The sequence below is a fragment of the Asterias amurensis genome, chromosome 4 (assembly GCF_032118995.1).
Source record: "Asterias amurensis chromosome 4, ASM3211899v1".
In the NCBI taxonomy this organism is placed as follows: domain Eukaryota; kingdom Metazoa; phylum Echinodermata; class Asteroidea; order Forcipulatida; family Asteriidae; genus Asterias; species Asterias amurensis.
Window position 1 is genome coordinate 10,757,370 of NC_092651.1, and position 23,616 is coordinate 10,780,985.

At 37.4% G+C, this 23,616-nt stretch overlaps 2 protein-coding genes across 2 annotated transcripts; one reads left to right on the forward strand and one right to left on the reverse strand.

Annotated features, from left to right (window-relative positions):
- Nucleotides 1-11,429, reverse strand: LOC139936159 (post-GPI attachment to proteins factor 2-like). The gene is made up of 7 exons (XM_071930911.1): nt 11,324-11,429; nt 10,149-10,395; nt 9,224-9,369; nt 5,409-5,512; nt 4,765-4,871; nt 4,045-4,153; nt 1-3,639 (listed from the first exon to the last, which is right to left on the reverse strand). Exons 2-7 carry the CDS (start codon nt 10,326-10,328, stop codon nt 3,506-3,508), a joined length of 780 nt encoding a protein of 259 aa, XP_071787012.1. The 5' UTR covers nt 10,329-10,395; nt 11,324-11,429; the 3' UTR covers nt 1-3,505.
- A 115-nt stretch (nt 11,430-11,544) lies between these two features.
- Nucleotides 11,545-23,087, forward strand: LOC139935904 (uncharacterized). The gene is made up of 10 exons (XM_071930528.1): nt 11,545-11,740; nt 12,385-12,491; nt 12,783-12,880; nt 13,381-13,541; nt 14,412-14,518; nt 14,859-14,958; nt 15,490-15,659; nt 16,105-16,357; nt 17,828-18,466; nt 19,255-23,087. The coding sequence occupies exons 1-10, from the start codon at nt 11,564-11,566 to the stop codon at nt 19,489-19,491; spliced, it is 2,049 nt and encodes a 682-aa protein (XP_071786629.1). The 5' UTR covers nt 11,545-11,563; the 3' UTR covers nt 19,492-23,087.
- The last annotated feature ends 529 nt before the right edge of the window (nt 23,088-23,616 follow it).

The following is a 23,616-nucleotide window of genomic DNA, read 5'->3' on the forward strand; positions in this document are numbered from 1 at the left end:
AAGTGATCCCAAACTCAGACAGATTTGATTTGATAACATGTGGTTACAGTTGTTGCTTTGCTTGGGCAATACAGCATGACTGGACCGCAGTCTATAGTCTATTGTTGGAGAGTGCCAAGGCCAAAACTTCAGAATAATGCCCTCACAGAACCAGAAGAAAGGGCATGGTTAGAGAACTGTGTGTCAGTTGAAGACTATTGTTATGATGTCAAGAAAATGAGACCACGCCCAATGTAAAAAACAAAACATTTTGGGCTAACATTAAGGTGTGTTCAAACTCTTTTGTTAACATGGGGAAGCGAGAATAGTTAGTATTGGCCGTTGCAAATCGCTCACAGAATAAATTAATATGGTATAAATGCAAAAAAACAAACAGTTAAATGTGCTGAAGTTACGACCCTAAAGCAGAGTCTTCTTCTTTAATCAATTACACTTTAAAGAAAATGCCTTTAATTAGTCTGTCACTTCTTCCCGAAATTCACAAAATAACAAAACAAAATTAAATACAATTTAAAACTATTTCAGCAAATAAACAATTACTATGGCAATATTCCACTTTCATCACTCCTATCAAAATAATATTACTCTCAATTTCAGTTTTGTAAATAAATATTAACTTCTAAATAATAAACAGCCTATGTATTTTATACAGTTCATGTCCTGCAGAAAAAAAGTTTACAAAGATAAATGTACCCTCTTCCTGAAATTATGATATTTATGTCTCATTTATACCATGTCAAAAACTGTCAGCCTCTGAATAAACACAATAATAGTAATGATTATATCCTTTCTCTATGATTATACTCAAACAATATATAGCACTATATCTTCAAGTACACACTAATCCTCCAATCAGATTCGCAGAATGGAGTGGTGATAAAAACCTATATTGCACAGCTAATATCACTACCTGCATCTTGTGTGTTCTATGTCACGTGCCAAGTTTGCTTGAAGATAAATACGTCATCACAGGCGTGTTCGTGGAAATACGGAAAATATGGCGCATCTGCGTCCCATGTGCCGCAGACGCACTTTATTTTTTCATATTTCACTCGCGCTTGTGTGATAACTTATAATATCTACAGACTCCCATTACAACAGGTATATGCCAAGTTTAGTTCACTGAGTTTTGAGATGCATTAGTAAAGCACCCTGAAAGTGTTTACGTGGCAGAGCTTCTAACATTTGTCTCTTGCAACCAGGATGATTTTTGACAAAAAATCAGAGAGATATTTAGAATTTCATACAATAAGGACAAATTCCATATACAGGAAGATTTTCAAATTTGTTTATCAGAGCATTGAAACATTAATTAATTTTCAGCAGATAACCATGCCAGAAACAAAGAGGCAAAATACTTCTCTGAAATTACTAAGTGTAGGCCTATTCTTAATGTATTACATCCCATCCAAAGGACAGACAATTTTTTGAAAGTGTTTTACAAAGTAACACGACCAGGGGCCAATTTCACAGAGATACCTAATCATAGAGAGCGGCAAAGAAAAAAAAATGCTTACCAGAAGTAGGTCACCGGTCAAAATACATAGTCACATCATCACATGCATAATTTTTTACTATTATCCTGCTCATGTCTGCTAAGTGTATTTTTGTCAAGCAATGGAATTGGGCCCTTGACAAGATGAGCCCACTCTGACAACCACTGTGCCCAACAAAAGCAGAAAGTATTGCTTAAATAAATTCTGCTTAGCAACAATATGCAGGATACAAGTTAAAGATTGTACATGTGACATGGTACTTTGAATGGCAAACTAAAGCCTGGTTCATACTTCCTGCGAATGCGAAGCGAATTTGACATGAACTTGACGTCACAACCCTCCTTTCGCAGCGATATTCGCAAGTGAGTTGAACATGACTCAACTCAGAATTCCGTTGCGATTTTGTGACGTCAACATTCGTATCGCATTCGCATTCGCAGGAAGTATGAACCGGGCTTTATTCTGGAAAGCATAGTTTTGTTGTGCTTGTGCTTTTTGTGCTACAGTAGCTCTTTGAATCGTGCATTGAACAAAGCTTTGTCCAGTGCACTGGATTGCTTGACCACCTCATAATACCACAAAATGATCCCGTAAACTTTCAGCCAATTTTCTATTTGGAAATATAAAATTCCTGTCCTAACATCTGTCCACAGATATGAGATTATTTACAAGTTAACATACATGGCAACTTTAAATCAGTCAGCCTGAAATATTAAATCTTCTTACAACTACTTGAGTACAACAGGGCCTAGTTTTAAAAGACAATTAAATATTGGCATTTTTCATGATTTATTTAGTATATCTAACTATATCAAATAAGATTAGTACTGTCAGTAATAACAATAAAATAATAACAATTAAATACATTACATAGATCTTAAAAATATGCAATCACTTTACGTAGCTGCTTGGATTAAAAAACAAATTATTTGCACAACACAGTACAGATTAAAAATTAATTAATTATAAAGTGCAGCATATTAGTTATCAAAGAAAATACGTATCATCAAAATGAATTGCTTGGCCCTAAGTAAACTAGTAATATACACAAGACAATACTGAAGGACTGGACAAATATATCAATACTACAAGGTTTATCAAAACTGCTGGTACTGTTTTTAGACCTGGATACTGTAAAGCATCGCTACTTTTATTTGATTAGCCGTCGATTTCACCAAACTCTTAACTTAGGACTAATCTTAGGACTTAGGACGAGTTAAGTTCCGTATCCGAAGACATTAGGGCACATTGAACCAGTCCTAAGTAAGGACAGGTCTTCTCGCCCTAACTCGAGATAAGATCAATCCTAGCATTTTGTGAAATCAGCTGCTGGGCTCGAATTCATGGCTCTGGTTTTCGTTATTGCAGAAAAAGACCTTTGATCTCAGCATATTTAATGCATTATATATGTTGGTATTGACTGCATTTATTATAAGGAAGATTGTGAGTTTACCCTACACCGGTGTGTGACTATATTTAGAGCTTTTCCCAAAGTCCTGTGGGGGAAAAACCCACAGTTCTACAACTCAGGTGGGGTTCGAACCCACAACCTTCGTCATTCTAGAGCAGGGCCTAATTACAAAATTTCTGTCAAGCAAAATTCTTTGCTCAGCAAGCAAGAACTGAGTGGGGTACCAGTTACAGAATTAGAAATTGTATGATATTCTGACTAGTAACATATTGTTGCTAAGCAAGATTTGTTTGTGCTTAGCAAGTTTTTGTGCTGATAATCTTCATGAAATCGGGTCCTGATATCTTACCACGAGACAACTGCATGTGCCTGATGACAACAAACCAGTTTGAATCCTATAATAAGCATATTTCACAGGTGTGTAAAGAATTGTTGCTTCTGCGCTCGAGTTCATACAGCTAGCACAGAATTTTCACACTAGCCCTATAAGTGGCGAGAATTTCGCAATAAGCAGAGCCACCAAATTGGAGCCTGATATTTAACTATATTGTACTATCTTTGAATCAAGATAAAGTACAGCATTAGTATAAACTGGTCATCAGACTCTCTTTTCTGGTGTTGGATTGTAACCAAATATAATCCCCCTGTCACTGAAGTTGTATGTTACTATGAAGTGGTACAAAATGTTGGTAAGAACGACGAGGTACTCAAAGGCAGAGAAGATGGTGTATGCTGATGAGGAACAAGAATAAAACAAAAACATGTTTTTAACATCAGGTATAAAAGTGATGCATTGGGTATTTATTTGCAAATATGGGTTGGCATAGTAATCTTTCTCGAGATTGTGGCATGCTTGCCACAAATTGTTTCATGCTTAGCGAATTGTTGTGCTGAGCAGCTTTATGAGATTGGGCCCTGGTCCCCATTTTTACAAAGCTGCTTAAACAGCAAGTATTACTTAACAGTTTTCTGGTAAACAAAAACAAGCAGAATACCAGTCATATATGGTAGATGTGAATTTTTTTTGTGGCTGGTAACCTTATTCTTGGAAGCGTATTTTTGTTGTACTAAGCTACAATTTAGTGTAACAAAACGAAAGCTGAGTAAAATGCTTGGTATTATTAAAGAAAGTCTTACCATAATTGTCACAGTAGTAAGTGTGTCTGTAGTAAAAGAAGACTGCGATTAGAATGCAGACAGTATTGGCTGCAAACACTGCATATTTGAACCTCAGCGACTTGCGCTCCTGTACAGAGAAAAAAAAACCACCACTTGTATCTCAAGTATCCTTTTACTTTTGTTTCTACCCCTACTCAGCTGAATCCATCAGTCAAGATATAAACACCCAGGAGCAAGTTAAAGGCGTCTTGCTCAAGGACACAAATGCCGAGACCAAGATTCAAACCCACATCAGGATGACTCGTCCAACACAACTTTACTTCGGTGCACTAGCCATTTATCGAGTTGTGATCTAATAATAACAACAGCAACAGCAACAGCAACAGCAACAGCAACAGCAACAGCAACAGCAACATCAACATCAACCGCAACCGCAACCGCAACAGCAACAGCAAGAGCAAGAGCAACAGCAAGAGCAAGAGCAAGAGCAAGAGCAAGAGCAAGAGCAAGAGCAAGAGCAAGAGCAAGAGCAAGAGCAAGAGCAAGAGCAAGAGCAAGAGCAAGAGCAAGAGCAAGAGCAAGAGCAAGAGCAAGAGCAACAACAACAATAATAATAATAATAATGAAGTCTTATAGTCTTAAAAAGGTACTCAAGGCACTGAGTATTATACAAACTCTACAGTTGAATAGTGAATTTGAAAGATGAAATTGTTTGAGAATACATGAAGGTGAACTTACCCATACAGTAGGATGCTGGCCACTAGCTGTCTTGTACACTACACACATTAGCAGCATGAACAGACTGGAAAACACCTGAAAACTGCCAAAGAACTTCACATGTAGAGCTGGTACACAATCAAAGTATAAAGAAAAGACAGTTAACAACAGCTCTAGCGGTTCTGGAATTACGCAGAGGCCACTGATGATATGGCCTCCAGTGCCCTGGGGGCTTTCTCAAACCTCGGCTTGGGCTCCGTCTCTGGCTCTCTCCTGCGCATGCAGTGGAAGCGCAGCAAGTATGAACTGGCTGTTAGGCCTATGCATTTTTGGAGCAGTGTATATTTGGCACGTTGTGGTTTGAACATCGGTAGACGGAGCCTGGAGCCTGAGCCGAAGCCTGAGCCGGACCCGGAGCCTGAGCCGAAGCCTGAGCCGAAGCCGTCTCCCCAGCTGAGGTTTGTGAGAAAGGCCTCTGGTCTTCAGACCATTGGCTGTGGTAGCCCTTCAAAAGTTGTCCAAATACTTCAAATGGAGGTGCTCATAGCAAAATGGAAACAGGCCTAGATCTTTCAAAGATGAAATTTCATGACTGGTTTTGAGAAAGAGTCATTTCAAGTATGGATCAAATCGCGGGAAAATTCAAGGAATGTTTGATAATTTACCTGTGTCTTCAGATGATGTGACACATGTTAGTGCAATCAGAGACAGGTTCTCCATCAGCTCTGCCACTGCACACAGAATGCACAACATTGGGTACCAGTATGCACTGAAGAGATGGAATAAACAAGTAAATACAACATCTCACTGATCACATTGATATCACACAAGTCACTTAAAGGCACTGGAGACTTTGAGTAATTACTCAAAATAATTGTTAGCGTACAAACTTACTTGGTTATGAGCCATGGAGAGCTGTTGATTGTGAAAAATTGCTCCCTGTATGAAGTAACATAGTTTTTGAGAAAGAGGTAATTTCTCACTCAAATATTAAAAGACATCAGGCCTGAAGCATCTGAAAGCACACAAATTTGTGCAACAAGGGTTTTCTTTCTTTCAGTGTTCTCTTGCAACTTCGATGACCAATTGTGTTCAAATTTTCACAGATTTGTTATTATATGCATATGTTGAGACACGCTAAGTGAGAACACTGTTCTTTGACAATTACCAAAGGTGTCGAGTGTCTTTAACTTTTTAATTCTCATCATTGCTCCTTAATAAAAAGAACACTTTAAAAATAAATACTGTACCGGTTAAACTTCTCATTTCATGTAACTGTATTTCCCCTAATGAAGAGTTAGAAAACATTTAAAAAAAGAAAAAAAGGAATTTGTCTTTTTTGAAAAATAATTATACGTGTAAATAATTAACTTTTTTTTTTTCAAGTCCGGGTCACAATAATTGAGTCCGAGTCCAAATTCCAATTCCAGACTGTCAAGTCTAATTCCCAGTCATAAAAAACGGTGACTTAAATCAGACTCGAGTCTGACTCACACAAAACACTGATGACTAGTGCTCAAGTCAGAATATAAAGGTCAAGGGTCAAATAAAATTTCTTCCACTTTCCCAGAATGCAATGTTCATATGCAACAAACAAGTAATAAATATGACATGTTTTTCTAAGCTAAATATGCAACAAAACTATTCCACATGCATTTAATGATGCAGTAAAAGAAACAGATATTTCTATCTATTTTACTTACTTTAGAAAATAATATCTGCTTTCGTTTGTGGCCAAGGGCTCAGAAAGCAGCAAACAATCTACAGGGCGAGTCAATAAGAAGTTGACCGATATTGGTGATGTTTTTCAAATTAAACAAATGACACTCAAAGCATTTAATTAACAAGCACTCTCTCCTGCTTATTAGAAAAAAAGAATGAACGAAGTATTTATCATTCCTAAGAAGAGTTTATCTTTTAATAAAGACACTCATTTTGCAAGCTGTCCACGGAATAACTTTCTAACATTCCATGGACAGTTTACAAACATGAGTGCTTTCAGTAAAACAGGCACAACTTCCCTTAGAAATTATAAATTTGTTTCATTCTTTTCTTTTCAGATAAGCAAGAAAGAACGCTTGCTTAATATGTGCTTTGATGGGGTTTTGTTTTTAAATCATAAATCTCGGTTAACTTCATTTTGACCAACCCTGTATAATTTGAAAGCGGAATCACAAAGTAGGAAGGAGAAGGATGTGTTTTATTGGAGAGAGATAGTTCATACTTACACTTAGGATTGGTTACTTGTTTATGGGATGCCAATTGGATGCAGCATGCAGGACTTCTTGGTAATGAATGTGGTGGGATCTTTGAGTCAGGTGTGAAAAGTCAAGTTGCAAAGATGGAAAGCAAATGTTCAGTACAGCAGCGAAGGCGTTTTGTCAAATTTCAGTGAAATACCCACATATTAATTTCTCCGCCTCACCAGGAAAATATTTTTAAATACAACTTCAGTTTTTTCCTATTAGAACAGGAACAATTTCTTTTCTTGTTTTCATTGAGTGAACATAAAAGATTCCAACAATTTACTTGATGTTATCAGGGGTCGAAATTGCCACTAGCCCGCTAGCCCGGGACTACCAGATTTACAGCCGGGCTACTCATTTTTCCAGTTTGATAGCCCGACGGGCTAGTGGAAAAATAATGCAAAAATCATCATCACAAACAATAAAGAACTATGTTATTGGTGTATTGTAAAGTTTGAGCCGTGACGCGAGACATAATGTGTCTTTCGGGCTACCAAAATCTAATCAGGGCTACTAAAAATTATTGGTCACTAGCCCTGCTGACTACCATGGAAATACACTTAATTTCGACCTCTGTGTTATAGTTGTATTAGGGATAAATTGAAACTATTGATTTATTCATTCTGACTGGCACTCTGAACAAAAATATTAAAAAAAAAAAAAACTATGGGAAACTGCCAGCATTAGGACTAGATAGCTCAGTTGGTAGAGCGCAGGTAATTCTGAGGTCACAGGTCCATGTCACAGGGTCAGATCCTGCTTGAGTAAATTTTTCTTTGTTAAACCCCAAATTAATTTTACTACGCATTCAACAGCACAAGCAACAACAGGATGATGATTATGAAAGGAAAACACAAGAAGAATGGTATGTTGGTCAAACTTGACAAGCGATAAGCATTCAAGACCAAACAAAAACAATGGCATCTTGGGTGGGATGTGAACCCATACACCAAACCAATTCTACAGAGGACATCTTTACAACCAAACTACCCAGCATACCTAGAAGGAAGAGGCCAGAATAAATGAATAAATGACATTCTCTGATGCAACTATAACATGTTCAATACACATAAATGCACACAGTTCTTTCTGTCACAAGCATTGCCACAATACACAACCCATGCAATTGCAAAAGGATGGTTTCAAATAGTTGGTCAACTAACGTAGAAGGGTTAAAAATCAGATAAAAGACAAACATACAGCACTTTAAATTTGTCACAACAATTTTCTGATTTAGAGGGTTAAATTTAAAGGAAGCTTTGGATCGGTCGAGTTGGTCTATACAAAGGGTTTGTAACTGTTTGTTATAAAATGCATGGTTAAAAAGATGTTGTAAAAGTAGAATACAATCATCTACACAAATATGCCTCGAAATTGCGTGTTTTTCTTTTTACCTTGTCGACTAACACGGTCGGCCATTTATGGGAGTCAAAATTTTGACTCCCATAAATGGCCGACCGTGACGTAAAAGGAAAACCGTGCAATTTTGAGTGATACTTGTGTGGATCATTGTATTCTACTTTTAAAACAACTTTCTAACCAGATGCATTTCATAACAAACGGTTTCAAACGCTTTAAATAGACCAACTCGTCCGATCCAAGGCAATGTGTTCCTTTAAGTCTGAACACTATCTTGGTAAGAAACAGCTCAAAATTTATGCAATTTTAACACAAACATGCAGTAAACCAAAAGTGATGACTTCAAAGGCCAAACTTCTCACTGTATACAGGATCAACTGTCAAGCTTCCTAACTGAGTTGTGAGTCGCTAACCAATCAAATGTATGCCAATTTACTGTAAGTTTTAATTTCTTTAGCCTAAAGAAATTGAGCTAATATTTATAAGAGCAGTTTTTTCTTTTCAACCTTGTCCAGACATTCCCTAAATATCATTCACGTGGTCTGGAAAAATTTAGCAAAGAAAAAAGAAGAAGAATTGAACAGTTTGCATTAGTGCTAAGCGAGTAGTGCCGTAGTCAAGACTGATTGCTTAATCGCGTCATGACTACAGTTTTTCAACTACTCAGTTAATCGAGCTGCCAGGCCATGACTACTACAAAAATATGTTTGGTGAACCAATTGTGTCACTCAGGACTGTTATATTCACAGCTAAGTCTAATTGTGATCTGCCTCCTTTTGCTGCGGTTTGCAAGGATTCAATTGGAAGGCCATTTTAAAAAAAATTAAAAAGGCTTTGGCCTCTCGATGGTGAATATCCAGGCCCTCATTACACACCTTGTCCTAATGGAACTAAACTGCATATGGTGAAACTTGACGGCAACCAGTCTCTGGACTGATGTTAAGATGATTGACAGCTTCCAGATGTACGAGGATGGAGGAAGAGCTATGGCAGCACTGATTGAAGGAAGAAAGTTGGGCACCTTGGATACAACAAGATTAAGTTTAAAACATTGGTAATGTTGTTTGGAAATAAAATATAGTTTAAAGTGGAGTAAAAGAAGTGTGCAAGAGCTGAGAATAGCGCCGCAGTGATTGAAAAGAGAACAGATGGTGGCGGTGACCCCAGGAATACCTCTCCCCATTACAATCTGAAGAGGAGGTGGTCACAGACACGATCAGGCTACGCTGAATGATGGTGTTTAAGTAAAAGAAGATATTTAAAACTTTTTAATGGAAGCTCTTTGTCCAGACTAGCATTTAAAGTAGATTTAGTTTTGAGATTTTGTTTGTCACGCTGACGGTTGTAGTTAAACACATTTGTTACATTTTTTTACTTGGTCCAATCAGTCAACAATGTGGCATGCTGTTTGATAATCTGAATCTGGCTGAACCTCATACTTGTTCAAATAAAAAAAGCTACTTGAATACATGAATGAAAAACTGTGTGGATACATATTTCCCAGATTCTGCTCCTTTGATTCAGTAAATCTGTCTGAGGTACAAGCTCTGTGTTCTTATCGAATTTCACCTAAACTCAAGCCCTAAGCAGGGCATCTTCTCACCTGTTTTTGCTTGTGCACCACTGCAAGACATCCATAGATGAACTTTGTTATTGGAGCGAGCACCACTTTTGTGGATGCCAGCGCTATAGAAGACATCATTAATATTTTCTTATTTTCAATTATTCTACTAAAAAATAACCAGTTAGAAAACTACCTCCATACCTCAGCACAAAATAAAGTGACAATAAAAAGCTTACATGTACTCCACAATGCGTCTCGACACTCTTCTTCCTGTTGAACATTAGGGCTGAGGTAACACAAAGCAGAAATCCCACTGCCATGGTGCTCAACGTGAAGATGATTGCTACAGAGAATGGGATGTAAAGAATCCTTGGAGGCCGACCTCTTGGCTCAGGGTTCTTGTTGAGGTCATGCATTGTCTTAGCCTGGGCTTCTTCTAGCTTTGCGTCTTCTCTGTCCTCCGACCTAAAAATTGCCTCAAGACTTTGAGAGAAAACAAAGGATCGATAGGTTACAAACATAAAACTACATCTAAAAATGTGTAATGCAATGGGAGCCAATCACTTTGGAACCTAGTTGCGATAACGTAACCCTCCTCCCGATGGCCGCCAGGCCGGAGGGTTACGAAGCATCCGCAATCTGTGCAGGACGGAACGTTTAGGAGGAGAGGAGGGTTACGTTGTCGCAACTATTTGGAACCAAGAAACTTGGCACCCACAAATTCAGCTGTGTAAACCTGAGTGTAACCTTGTAAACTTGGCACCAGTTTTTGGCAGATGGTCTTTCAATCAACTCAGCACTTACCACCAACCTACACAGTTACTTACAACTAAACTTTTTGTTCAGTGATGGTGGCACTGGTAGATGGGTGGTAGGCCTAGTAAGTTGTGATTATTAACCCTCAATCCTCCTGGTGAAGAACCCGTGAGATTCAGAACGATTATTGCTGCGTAGTATAAATAAAAGGAACGAACATCAATAAATAATAGCAATGGATTGTTTGTTTATAAAATATAATTTTTATTGGATATCTTTCCGTATCCTGCCACCACTTTTTCACTATTTTTCATATAAAGGGATATCTCATTATTGAGAGACCCAGTAAAGGAGTAGGAAAAGTATCCAAGTCCAGACAAGAACTAGGAAAATGACTGGATTTACTGCACAATGCTGTGGGAGTGTCACCGTCAGTGCGAATGCTCAAATAAACAATAACAATGAAATCGTGGGTTTTCCCCCTGGCCTGGAATAATTCTCTCGGGTTTTCCTCGCTCATATCGTCCACATCTATAAAAAAAAAAAAATAAAGTAAAGGTTCTTTACTCTGCTCGTTTGGCTGTTATGAATGTTGAGAATATTATATTAAACAAAATAATACAATACAATAACTACAATTGAGTAAGCGTCTTACGGTCCCGGTGAAGTAGGTTGGCACTTCACTGTCACGTCGAGTCTGACCGGCAGGGGAGTGTGTTTTTAGGGAAGAAATCGCTGGCCCTTAGCTTCCTTCTTTATTTAACGGTCCCCAAAATAGCGCCCTCTTTGGTAGAAATTATTTAGTTTAATTAACGGTCCCCAAAATAGCGCCCCCTTTTGGGGGAAGTTGTTATTCGTATTCGGGTTATTATTTGTAATTGGGTGAAATTATAAGATGGCGGCCACCATGACGGAAAACGTGAGCAACCTTGAGGACTGTGCTAAAGATGATTCTGTCTCTGATTCAGATAAAGCCAGCAATAATTCCGAAGAAGAAGAAGCAGAATCGGAAAGTGAAAGTGAGGAAGAGGGGAATAGTGAAGATGAAGAAGAAGACGATGACGAATCGGAGGTGAGAATTTTCATTCATTCTCATTCAATTCAATTCATTTCATTTTTTTATGAAAATAATTTTTTGTTTACACAGATTAAAAAAGACGAAATATTGCACCACCGCAGGGACAGTACAGGGTTACAAATATAAATACATTTTAACAAACAAAGATGACAATGTTTGTATGTAATATGGCACAAACTTCTATCCTCGCGCGCAAACTTCAGCCTCGCTTAGCGTGCAAACTTGAACTGAAGATTATGCGTTATCAACAAGCTTGCGTTATCAACAAGCTTGCGCGGGCAGCTTGTTTATGCCAACACAACAATAAATAGAAATAAATATGACAAGTTGAGTTGGGTGTGTTGTTGTTTTTGTGTAGAGGAAGCCAGGAAATTGCTAGTTGCGATAACGTAACCCTCCTCCTGGCGGCCGTCGGGAGGAGGGTTACGTTATTTATCGCAACTAGGAAATTGCATGGAAAATGAATCATGAATCATCTTCCAATCCAAGTTGCAGCCGCTCATTTGATATATTTTATTCATTTTATTTGTGGTGATTATAGTATTCCCCCCTGACTCTGGTCAGGGACTGTTGGTGGGGACGAGGCTTGCAACCATCTTTAACTATTGTTTTTATATTATTATATATTTTTTGAACAGGCACCCAAACCCAAGACCATTTTGTGTGATGATATGATATCCAGATTATGTTGCCATCCAAGTGATAACATCCTGGCTGGAGCTATGATGGATGGCACTGTTAAACTGTAAGACCCTTTACATTATGCTAATGTTCACATTGTTGTTAATGATAGGCCTCCTCGAGTACATTTAGCCAAAGTTTTGTATATGAATGATGTTGGTATTTTTTGAAATTTTATCTTTGTGTTGAATTTGAAGTTGTGTTTCTAATAAAATAATGACTCTAAGTGTGTAAATAAATCTTGATATCAGTTGTCAATGTCTTGCAATATAGTTTATTACTTTACACAAAGTTCTTCAGAAAAGATCTGGTATTAAATACGTACTTGTTTTAATTTCTCCCCTTTTTTGCCTAGGTATTCTTTTTCACCAGAAATGCCAAGTGAAGAGATTATGTCATTGCCAGCTCATCAGAAAGCCTGTAGGGGTGTGGCCTTCTCAGATGATGGTAAAAGTAAGTCACATTTCTCTGTGATCAGTGAAAGAAGAAATATTAAGAAATATAATTTATTTCACAAGCTAATTTGGTTGGACGCGTGGTGAGAAACAACACTGCAACTTTTTTCTTTGCTAAAATCTCATGTTCATCAGGAAAATGGTTCAGAAGATTCATAGTCAAAAGTGTAGTGAGATGTTGCCTTCCACAAAGATGAGGTGATAACAATAGCAATTTTTGTTTGTTTAGGTGCCGTGAAAGACCTTTTAAACAGTTGTTGTTGTTAACAATTGATTTTCTATATAGTTTGTGGTAACAACACTTGTGTGTGTACTTCCCAGGTAGATTTTGTTCTTGAGAACTGTCTTGCTTTTCAATGTATTGTCTTTCAAATAGTTACCATGGATAACTGTTTGGTGAGACTAAAGGTTACAAAAACAATTACTTGTCTCAAAGTGTATATTAGTTTTTTTCTTCACAAAATCTCTTATGTATTTGTTTACTTCTGTCTCTTACAGCACTCTACACAATTTCAAGGGACAAGTCACTAAGGGTTTTTGATGCCAACACTGGACAGACGACACAGCAGTTTCTTAAGGCACATGATAGCCCCCTCTACTGTTTACTGGTTGCTGATGAGAATCTTATTGCCACAGCTGATGATGATGGTCAATTTAAAGTAAGGCATTACATGAGTTTGAAAGTTAGGCTGTGTCCGAATAGCAGGCTGTGGCTAACTGCTGGATCGCCGCGTCATCATGTGTTGTATTGGACATCCTTAGTTTAAGCTGTAGCCATAGCCGCCGATTTGGACATGGCCTGAGATTGAGTTTATACAGAGGTCAATCTTTGAGATGGCGCCAGGGGTCAAATTTCTAGAATTTTTTATTACATTATCCACAAACTTTATTTAAGCTGTGTACAGATTTTGCCTGTAAGAAAGTCCAGGCTCTGTGTCTCCTTTGTAAGCGTAATGGCCAAGTAACATGGTCTAAAATAATACTAATAGGTGTATAACACAGGCTTCATTTAGTAGACTAAATCACACTGATACAAACTGACCAATTAACTACAAGGATCTTAAGAGAAATGTTTGTGTCTTTGAGATCTCATGACAGTCTTAAGACAAATATTTTGATAGATGCCAGAAGAGTCAAAGCTAGTATGGTTTTGGGTTTGGATTTAGTTTTAGTCTACAAAAAATGAAACTTAAGTTTTGGTTAAAACATCTGTTAACACGATTGAATGTTTTGCTAACACTTGGCCATCCATGCCAACCATCGCAGTTTGTTACTCAATAAAAGAAATATTTATACTGTGCATACCGATACTCCTTCTCAGTGTTTAGAATGTCAACATTGCCAGACCTTTTTCTTATTTGTAAATATCATTAAAAACTGGAAAACATACAAAGTTTTCTGTGCTTTCTAGTTTTTGGGCAAAACTTACGATCCATGTTTGCATTACAGATTCCCTTTAAATTGGCAATAATCTTTTGGTCTAGGCTCCACTGATATTTGATTGACACTACTGTGTTTCTAACCTACAGGTATGGGATCTGAGAAAGAAACATGCTATTATGGAAGTAAAGGAGAATGAAGATTACATCAGTGAAATGGCCATTGACAAGGCTAGACGGATCATTGTGGCAACGAGGTACTTATATCTGTCTGCTTGTTTGTTTCTTTGTTTCTTTGTTTGTTTGTTTAGATGATCTTCCCATCAATGGAACACAAGGGGATATAAATTCCAAGCTTGCAATAGCCAATGTCTCTCATATAAACATTGCCTTAACATCTTTGATTATGAATTGTACAAACCAATAAATTGTGATTCAGTAACTAGATGACAATACTTGTTCTTGTCATAGTGAAATTACCCAAATAGGCGATCCGCTTAATCCTATACATTAAACATTGTATAGCTTGCGGTAAAACCATAATCATGTGTAGAACTTGTGTTTGACAGTTTTTTTTCTGTTCATGTTTTCTTTCAGTGGTGATGGTACAATGTCTTCTTTCAACATCAGACGAAGGAAGTTTGTGATGAAATCAGAGAATGTTCAGAACGAGATGATGACAATAACACTAGTAAAGGTACATGATGTTTTCTTAAGTTATGAGTATTCATCATTGATTTGAGCCTTATCAACACGATTGTACTGACCATCTCTAAATTAAGACAGTAACTTAAGCTGCTGCTTTTATTCTTTGAGGGAGGGGGGGTTGCAAACACACCTTTCCCATGCATTCTCTTCATGCAACATCTATATTGTCTTTTCAATGTTAAATGCAGGAAATTTTATCCTGGGTTTTAACAGAAAGCTCAGGATTGGAAATTAGTGAGAAATTTATTTCAACCTGTAAGCTTATAGATCAATCCTCTCAAAAGAAACCTGTCTAACTTCTTCTGCAGTCAAAGAAACAGCATTAGAAAGAAAAAAAACCATTGTCTAATCACAAACAAGCCCAATCCCTGACAAAACATCAACTTTTTTTCCCGAGATATTTGATTGAATTTTCATACACTGTTTAAAACTAGAGAATATGAATGAATATACTCTCTCATCCTATCAAAAAATTATTTTGTGTCCTTAAAAATTTCTTATAATTTGATATGTTTTACAGGATGGAAAGAAAATTGTGTGCGGAGCGAGTGACGGCGCCCTCAACATCTACAACTGGAATGAGTTTGGTGACCTGAGTGACCGCTTCCCCGGTCACCCACAGTCTGTTGATTGCTGTGTGGCACTCACTGATAGCATTGTGTTTACTGGCAGCATGGATGGAATGGTCAGGTGGGTCAAACTGTCTACTTTCACTCGCTTTGACCTTGTTCTTGTCACTGTACTTATTGTAGATCTTAGCGATTATACTGTGATGGATGAGACTATACAATGTAAACAAACCCATGGGTAATCATGTGTCATGGGTGTCATTGCCGAGTGGTTAAGAGTGTCAAATTCAAGTTCTGGTGGGTTTGAATTCTGGTCATGGCACTTGTGTTCATTTTACAGACATCTGAAAGCACACAGATTTGTACAACAAGGTTTTTTTTTCTTTCATTATTCTCTTGCAACTTCGATGATCGATTGAGTCAAATAATTTACAGATTTTTTATTTTACGCATGTTGGGATACACCAAGTGAGAACAAACACTGGTCTTTGACAATTACCAAATGTGTCCAGTGCCTACTGTTATTCAAAGCATTAATTTCTCTTCTTCTTTTGTATTTGTTTTAGAGCCGTCAGCATCCTCCCAAATCGTTTCCTTGGTGTGGTTGGAGACCACGGTGACTTCCCAATTGAGTCCCTCGCGGTCACCCCAGACAAACAGGTCCTCATCAGCTGCTCCCATGACCAGAAAATTAAATTCTGGAATGTGTCGCACCTCCTCACGAAAGATGTGGACCCCCAGGCTAAGGCTGAACCCAAGAATAAATTCAGACATTTCAATGCCAAGGGAAAGCATGAGAACTTCTTTTCTGGTCTGAAATAACATTAATAAAAATCTGAGGTTTTAAATATAAAATTTTCCTGATCAGCTGCTCCAACGACCAGAAAATTTAATTCTGGAATGTGCGCACCTCCTCACGAAAGATGTGGACCCCTAGGCTTAAGGCTGAACCCAAGAATAAATTCAGACATTTCAATGCCAAGGGAAAGCATGAGAACTTCTTTTCTGGTCTGAAATAACATTAATAAAAATCTGAGGTTTTAAATATTAAATTTTCCTGATCAGCTGCTCCCACGACCAGAAAATTAAATTCTGGAATGTGTCGCACCTCCTCAAGAAAGACGTGGAACCCCAGACTAAGGCAGAACCCAAGAATAAATTCAGACATTTCAACGCCAAGGGAAAGCATGAGAACTTCTTTTCTTGTCTGACATAACAATAATAAAGAATTTGAGTTTGACACTCTTAACCACTCTGCTATGACACCCATGATACATGATTGCCCATGGGTTTGTTTACATTGTATAGTCTCAGCCATCACAATATAATAGCTAAGATCTACAATAAAAAGCTGAGGTTTTAAATTAAACCCTTTTTTCTGCAAGTAAACATGTTGAATTTTGTTTAGCAAGCCCTGATTTATTTTTAAACCTATTTTTAAGTAATCAAAGAGCCCAAGTGAGCATTTTATAGTTTTGTTTTTCAGTGTTTATTTTCAGAGGGCAGCGTGGGCTTCTTTTCATTGTATACATAGTTTACCATTCCATAGATACAGCAACAACAACAAGTGTAAAAGGAGGCAAAGTTTATTTTATGTCAAAATAGTTTTTTTAAACTTTGTTCTTAAAAGTTATTTATGAAGTTATGTAATTATTTGTTTTGCATTTCTAAAGGATAAAATATGACAAGGATAATACAATTCAAGTTGTATTGTATTTCCTGTTTTTATGAACAATAAACCATATAATTTTTGAAAAAGATCACAAAAGAGTTTGGAAAAACATTTTGTCTTCCTTGAATGGTGAGATTTGATTTGGCTGTGCATTATTAATACTTATCAGCTTACTTTTGCTAGTACTTTAAATAAGCTAGCGGACTGAAGTTATACATGGAAAGTCATTATTGCAATATCCATACTGCAAAGTGCGTTGACCAATTCTTTGCTATTTACAGATAATGTAAACAATAAAGTTCAATCTTCAATAGGGCGCTTGAGTATGTAGGCATCGAGAGAACATTACAAACCTGACAATAACAATAACAATAACAATTATGAAGAGCAAAATATTTCCTACAAACGTTTGGTATAACAAAAGCCGTACGCAACTACTTTGTGCAAGATGTAAATAAATTATGGGATATCATTCTACATTGCTGAGTTCAGATATATTTAATATTTGAGTGTCATGTCCTGGCCACCGTACAAATAAAAGGGGGAAACTTTGCTAGGTGGCGAGATGACCAGCCTCCACACACACATAGAATACGCTTTATTGATTGACAAAAATCTGGGACAGCAAAAACATGGCCGCAACACCTGGAAACGAAGCCGGACCTCCGCCAACTTCAACCATGGAATCAGAAGGAATCTTCTCGTCTGTGGCATTCTTTTACAGTTCTCGAGTTTTGCTCCTTGTTGCTGTGCTTTGGGTCCTCCATGTGGTGTTCATCAGGTATATCCAGCCTCCCTTAATGGCCTACTTCTTAAACCGTATGCGGACTGTGTACAACAAGGCGATGGATAGTTTCAAACAAGAGCTGCTCAAAGATTTGGAGAGTCTTCGTCCTGAAAAGTCAACAGAATCCGAGAAAGAATCCGTAGAGGAACCTGCTGCAAATGGCCAGACGACTCCAGGTATAACAGTTCTGGAGATTGGAGTTGGTTCTGGTGCAAATTTTAAGTACTATCCCGAAGGAACTGAGGTTGTTGGAATTGAACCGAATCCGAATTTTGCCGGCTACCTCGGGAAGAACGCTGCCGAGTACTACCCACGGGTTCGTCTGCAACGCACGGTGGTGGCGTATGCCGAGGATCTCCGTGGACATGTTGATGACAGCAGCGTTGATGCGGTGGTCAGCACCCTTGTGCTCTGCACTGTCAAGGACGTTGATGCAGTGATAAAAGAGGCAAAACGTGTTCTTAAACCGGTATGAATTATGACTGCATGCGCCAAGATTTAAAAAAGTTAAAAATCAGTACTAAATATGGTCACACTAGCTAGAAAGACCTAATTGGGGTTCTGTACTATTCTAATTCTAATTTGTTTTTGACATTTGCATTTTCATTTGCATTAATGTTTCAAAAATAAACCCAGTTTTTACTGGGTCTACTTTTACCTCACGAGTCGTGCCTCTACAGCTCTACAACAAGTGCAATTGTAGTTGTGTTAACGTAACCCTCTTCCCGAACCCTCCTCTCGTCGGGAGGACGGTTACGTAATCGCAACTAGTGCAGTTGTACCTATACAATTTCATATATATGGGGGGGGGGGGGGGGAGGAGGGGATTCAAGCGAAGGCAAACACAGAATTGTTGGGAGGGGGCAGTTACTGTAAATGTATCAAACCAATTTATCGTCCCACTCACCTTGCAGTAAAAATACCTGGCGCTTTGTATCCTTTTGCAAAAAGCGCGTTATACGGTTATTCTTATTACTTATTATTATATTGTGCACTTTTTTATCTAAATCGCCGAATCGAGGGGCAAGGGTTCTAGCTTACACCAGTACAATGAAGCAGTTTCACCTAGTAGATGAAATGCACTGTATATTGAATACAAATGGCTTTTCGTACATGTCCATGGCTAGTTTCAAACTAAGAAGTTGTAAACTTGATTTTCTTTGTTCAAACCAAAATCATTTATAAAATGTACCTAGTAAGTTTCCCTTGTGGTTTATTATTTGATAGTTGTAAACTTGTGCTTTTTTTTACACACAGGGTGGAAAGTTCTACTTTCTGGAACATGTATGGGCCGAACCAGGGACATGGGTGCGCACCATCCAGTGGTTTATCCATCCAGTATGGTCTTACCTTGGAGATGGCTGCCAGTTTCGGACACCATGGGTCAACGTTGACCAGGCCGGCTTCTCCAAGGTCCTCTATAAGAAGTTCCTTGCCCATCCTAAGTTAATCCGATTGATACGCCCCCATGTGATGGGTTTTGCAACCAAGTAATGCAACACAAGGAGATTCTGAGAACTTGGGTTGTCCTTCCCAATTCTTATTTTTTAATTTTTTTATCGGGCCTGGGGTGGATTTCACAATGGGGTAAGACTGGTCATATCTCTAGCTAGGACAAGTTACTTGTCCTACAAGTTACTTGTCCTAACTTCTTACGACTAGCCTCAAGTTTTGAATAGCTCCTAGGACTAGTCCTAACCTAACTCTTTGTGAAATTGACCCATGGAATTTCATATTTGGAAGGGCATGACCCTTTTTAGTTTTGCAAAGGGCACATCCATCGCTGGGAAAATCTTAAAGTCAATGGGAAACTTTTGATGGGAGCACCAAGGCCAAGACAAGGGGCAACGGAGGCCATGGCCTCCAAAGCTGCGTGTAATTCCAGACCTGTAGTATTATTGCATTTTCGATTGAAATACTGTTGAAAACTGTGCTAAGGTATTCAACTCATAGAGCTATATATATTGACTAGAGCGCTAACACCCCATTATACACGCACTAAGGTTTTGAAGCCGTGTGGGCGCATCCATGTTTATGTACAAACCAATACAAAAGCTTGAAATTTTGTACGGCAATTGTACGGCTATTTGCATGATAGTGCGTTTGTTCTTTGTTATGTGCCACCGAAGCAAAAAATGCAGTAAATGTGAACGCACAATCTGCTGATCAGCGCACAAACTGCGAGCGTCATGTGCGTCATGATAAAAAGGCGCGTTTACTTTTTTTAGTACGGTAATAAAGTCGAAGTTACAGTTTTCGTAGCTCGGATGTACGCGAGTGGACAGTTGCGTACGTAAGCGCACACGCCGAACTTAAAATAATCGCGGCAATGTGTGTTCTCTTAAAATTCCGAATTCACGCAACACATCAAACATGTCTGCGCCCAGGGTGGCTTCAAAACGCAGAGCAAGTTAGCGCTCTAGTCAATATATATAGCTCTATGATTCAACTTCACTTTTGAAAGGGCACATCATTTTTCCTCTGGTAAGGGGGGGGGGGGTGGCATTCTATGAGGAGAGTTAAATGTGTACTAAATGGCAACACAGCAAAAGCACAGGGCACCTCAGTAATTGCTGCGGGTAAATTTGAGGTCTGTTTTGAACCCCCAAAACAGGGGTTGCAATGATCAGTTATTTTATCCACTGTCCTAATTATACATTTTACAATCATGTTTAAGTTGTACATCTGTATGACCGAACGTATCAAGCTGATGGCCGACTATTGAGAAGAGTGGGTTTTGAGGTTATTATTGACAATACATTCAACTTTTAAAATCTCAGGTCCGTTATTGTTCAAAAAAATTCTGATTCCACAACCTTTGGAGAGCAACCCAATTATTGTGTAGTATTTTGTTCAAGTTTGGGTTCTTTTTGTAACTTAACACAGTGTCCACAGATTTACATTAAAACTTACACAGTTTGAAATAATGGTAGTAGAGGTGCTGTAGTTTTTGAGAAATGAGTAAAAACAATGTCACAAAAATACGTTTTCATGCTAAATAAAGTTTTGTCTAAAGGTCTCGAAATCAAATTCGTTAAAAATTACATCTTTCTAAAAAACTTCAGAGGGAGCCGTTTCCCACAATGTTTAATACCATCAACAGCTCTCCATTACTTGTTACCAATAGTGTCCACTGCCTGTAAGTTTAGTGTAAATCTGTGGACATTGTGTTTTGTGTCCTACAATAACTGCACAGACCCTTTAAAGAAAAAAATATATACAGTGTGTGTTCAAAAAGAATGTCGTGACCCAACAGAAAGAACAAAGTTTTTTTTTCTTTCTATGCAGTCGATGGACAATCGTTAAGGTTAAAACTTGTTTATAACTGCAGATGGACAACATTCTTTGTCTGCAATCATACAAAACCAAATTAATCCATTAATTGGGATTGAAAATGAATTCACGAATATCAAGAAACCTGCCTTTTGAATTGTTTTTACAGTAGTTAATTTTTAGTTGGAACATTTGTAAGTTTGTTCTGTAGTGTTTACATAATTTTCTATGTTGAAATGCATCCGATGCCAACAATTTTGTTAAAAAAGGGGATACACTTCAACATTTTAACAAGTTTTCAGTTCTGTTAAAATTCACTATAAGTGACATTTTACCAGTACAGAATTTAACCTTTGAAGTTTATGACTACGTACTTTCATAGTTAACTTTTGTACTTTAACTTTGTGAAAAGCCATATATAGCTGCTTTATATTTAACCAAGTGTATTTTAGGCCAAGTAAAATGAATAACATGTTGCTCGTCCCCGCCCGCACCGGTTTTCGCGGCCGCACTGATTTTTTTATTTATTTGTTATTGAAAAAAAAATAAAAAACTCATCATCTTTCTTACATGTAGGCCTACAAAAAATGCTAGCAAAACGCATAATGAGAAACTTGGTACTTTGAAACATTTTGCCCTTCACGTTTGCATGCCACAGTTCTATGCAATAACTTTGGAGCAAAAACAAGAGTAACTCTTTGGAAAGAATAATGTATCAAAGTAGACACAAAAACACACACAGTATTTCAGGACATACAGAACATACTCATAAAACCATCTTCAAATACGATATTGCGGCCATCTTAGACATGGTTGCCAGCTTGAAAAAAATAATAAAAAATTTGATAATAACAAATAACAAGGACCTCCCTCACTTACCTTTTCAAAAAGTCCAGAAGAGCAACATGTTATTTATTTTACTTGGACTTATCTTAATGCGTTAAATTAACTACTAATTATTAACGTGTCTTTGAAAATGAAGTAGGGGACACCTAGGCAATGAGAATGGGAAAACAGCTGCAATTATTTTGAAGAAACATTGGTTACAAAAAAGGTACAAATGGTAATTTTTATTCTCAAAGGATTGTTTACTTTTGTGTACTAGCTCATGTATGAAGTAACTTGTGCATCATCTGTAAAGTATAATTTAAACTGCCCGATCTTCGTGAGAGATTCTTTTTGCATTTTATCTAACTTTTTAAATCAACTCATTTTACCAAACATTTTATTGAAGTTATTTGTGTGGCCAAACTAAGCCCTTCCCCCTTTGTCTCCTTAATATTCATTGGTTTATTTGTATTTTTCTGTGTGCTTTCTGCTCATCTCTCTTTATTCATGTATTTCAACTTATAACTATTATGTTACACTTGTTTATCTGTGGTGTGTTGTGTTGTTTTGCCATCTGCTAGGGGAAGGGTTGAAATGTCAGGCCAAACTATTTGTGCATTAACAACACCGGGGTTCAATTTCACAAAGGTAGTCCTAACTTAGGACTAGTCCTAAGCAATGCTAAGAGATAGGACTGCTCCTAAGTTAGGACCAGTAACTCATCCTAACTTAGGACTGGTCCTATCTCTTTGCATTGCCTAAGACTAGTCCTAAGTTAGGACTACCTTTGTGAAATCCACCCCTGTGCTCTTATAATCGGTTTAAGCAGTTTCCAGCAGCTGATTATATTTTATCATTTTTTTTAAAATTAAACTAGTAGTGTAACATGCTTTAGTTTGTTAATTGTAAACATTGTTTTCAAACTTCATATCATAGTGTGATTACATACATCTGCCATATTTGAATAAAACTTAACTTTTAAACACAAAGGAAATTATCTCTCGTCAACACTTTGTCAGTTTGCTTTTATTTTATTGTTTCTCAAAGTATCTCAAATTATTTATATTTACAAAGAAAAACATCCCAATATATTTGGCAAGACAGTTATTCCTTTTTTACTGTAAAGTATATTTTACTTTTGATAAATGCATTGCAAAATAACAGGAACATAACATGTAAGGGATAGCTCACAGATTCTTTTCACAGAATACAAACAACCCAAATCAAAATTTCTTTAAATCCAGATAAGCTAATAGCATTTTATATATTTTCAAATCACCTCCAACAAGCTGAACATAAAATTGTGCTAGTTTACTTTTATGAGAATATTGTGGAAATTGTCTAAAATTTAACAATTTCCATCAATTCGTATATTGTTATTTAGGAAATTCCTCAAAGTTTGTGTTACTTTTTCAATTTGCTTATAAATTTCGTCAAAAGTAAAAACTCCATAATAATTTAAAGGAATCATCCCTGAAAGTTGAAGAGCAAATGTTTGATAACTACTCGCCAAATGGA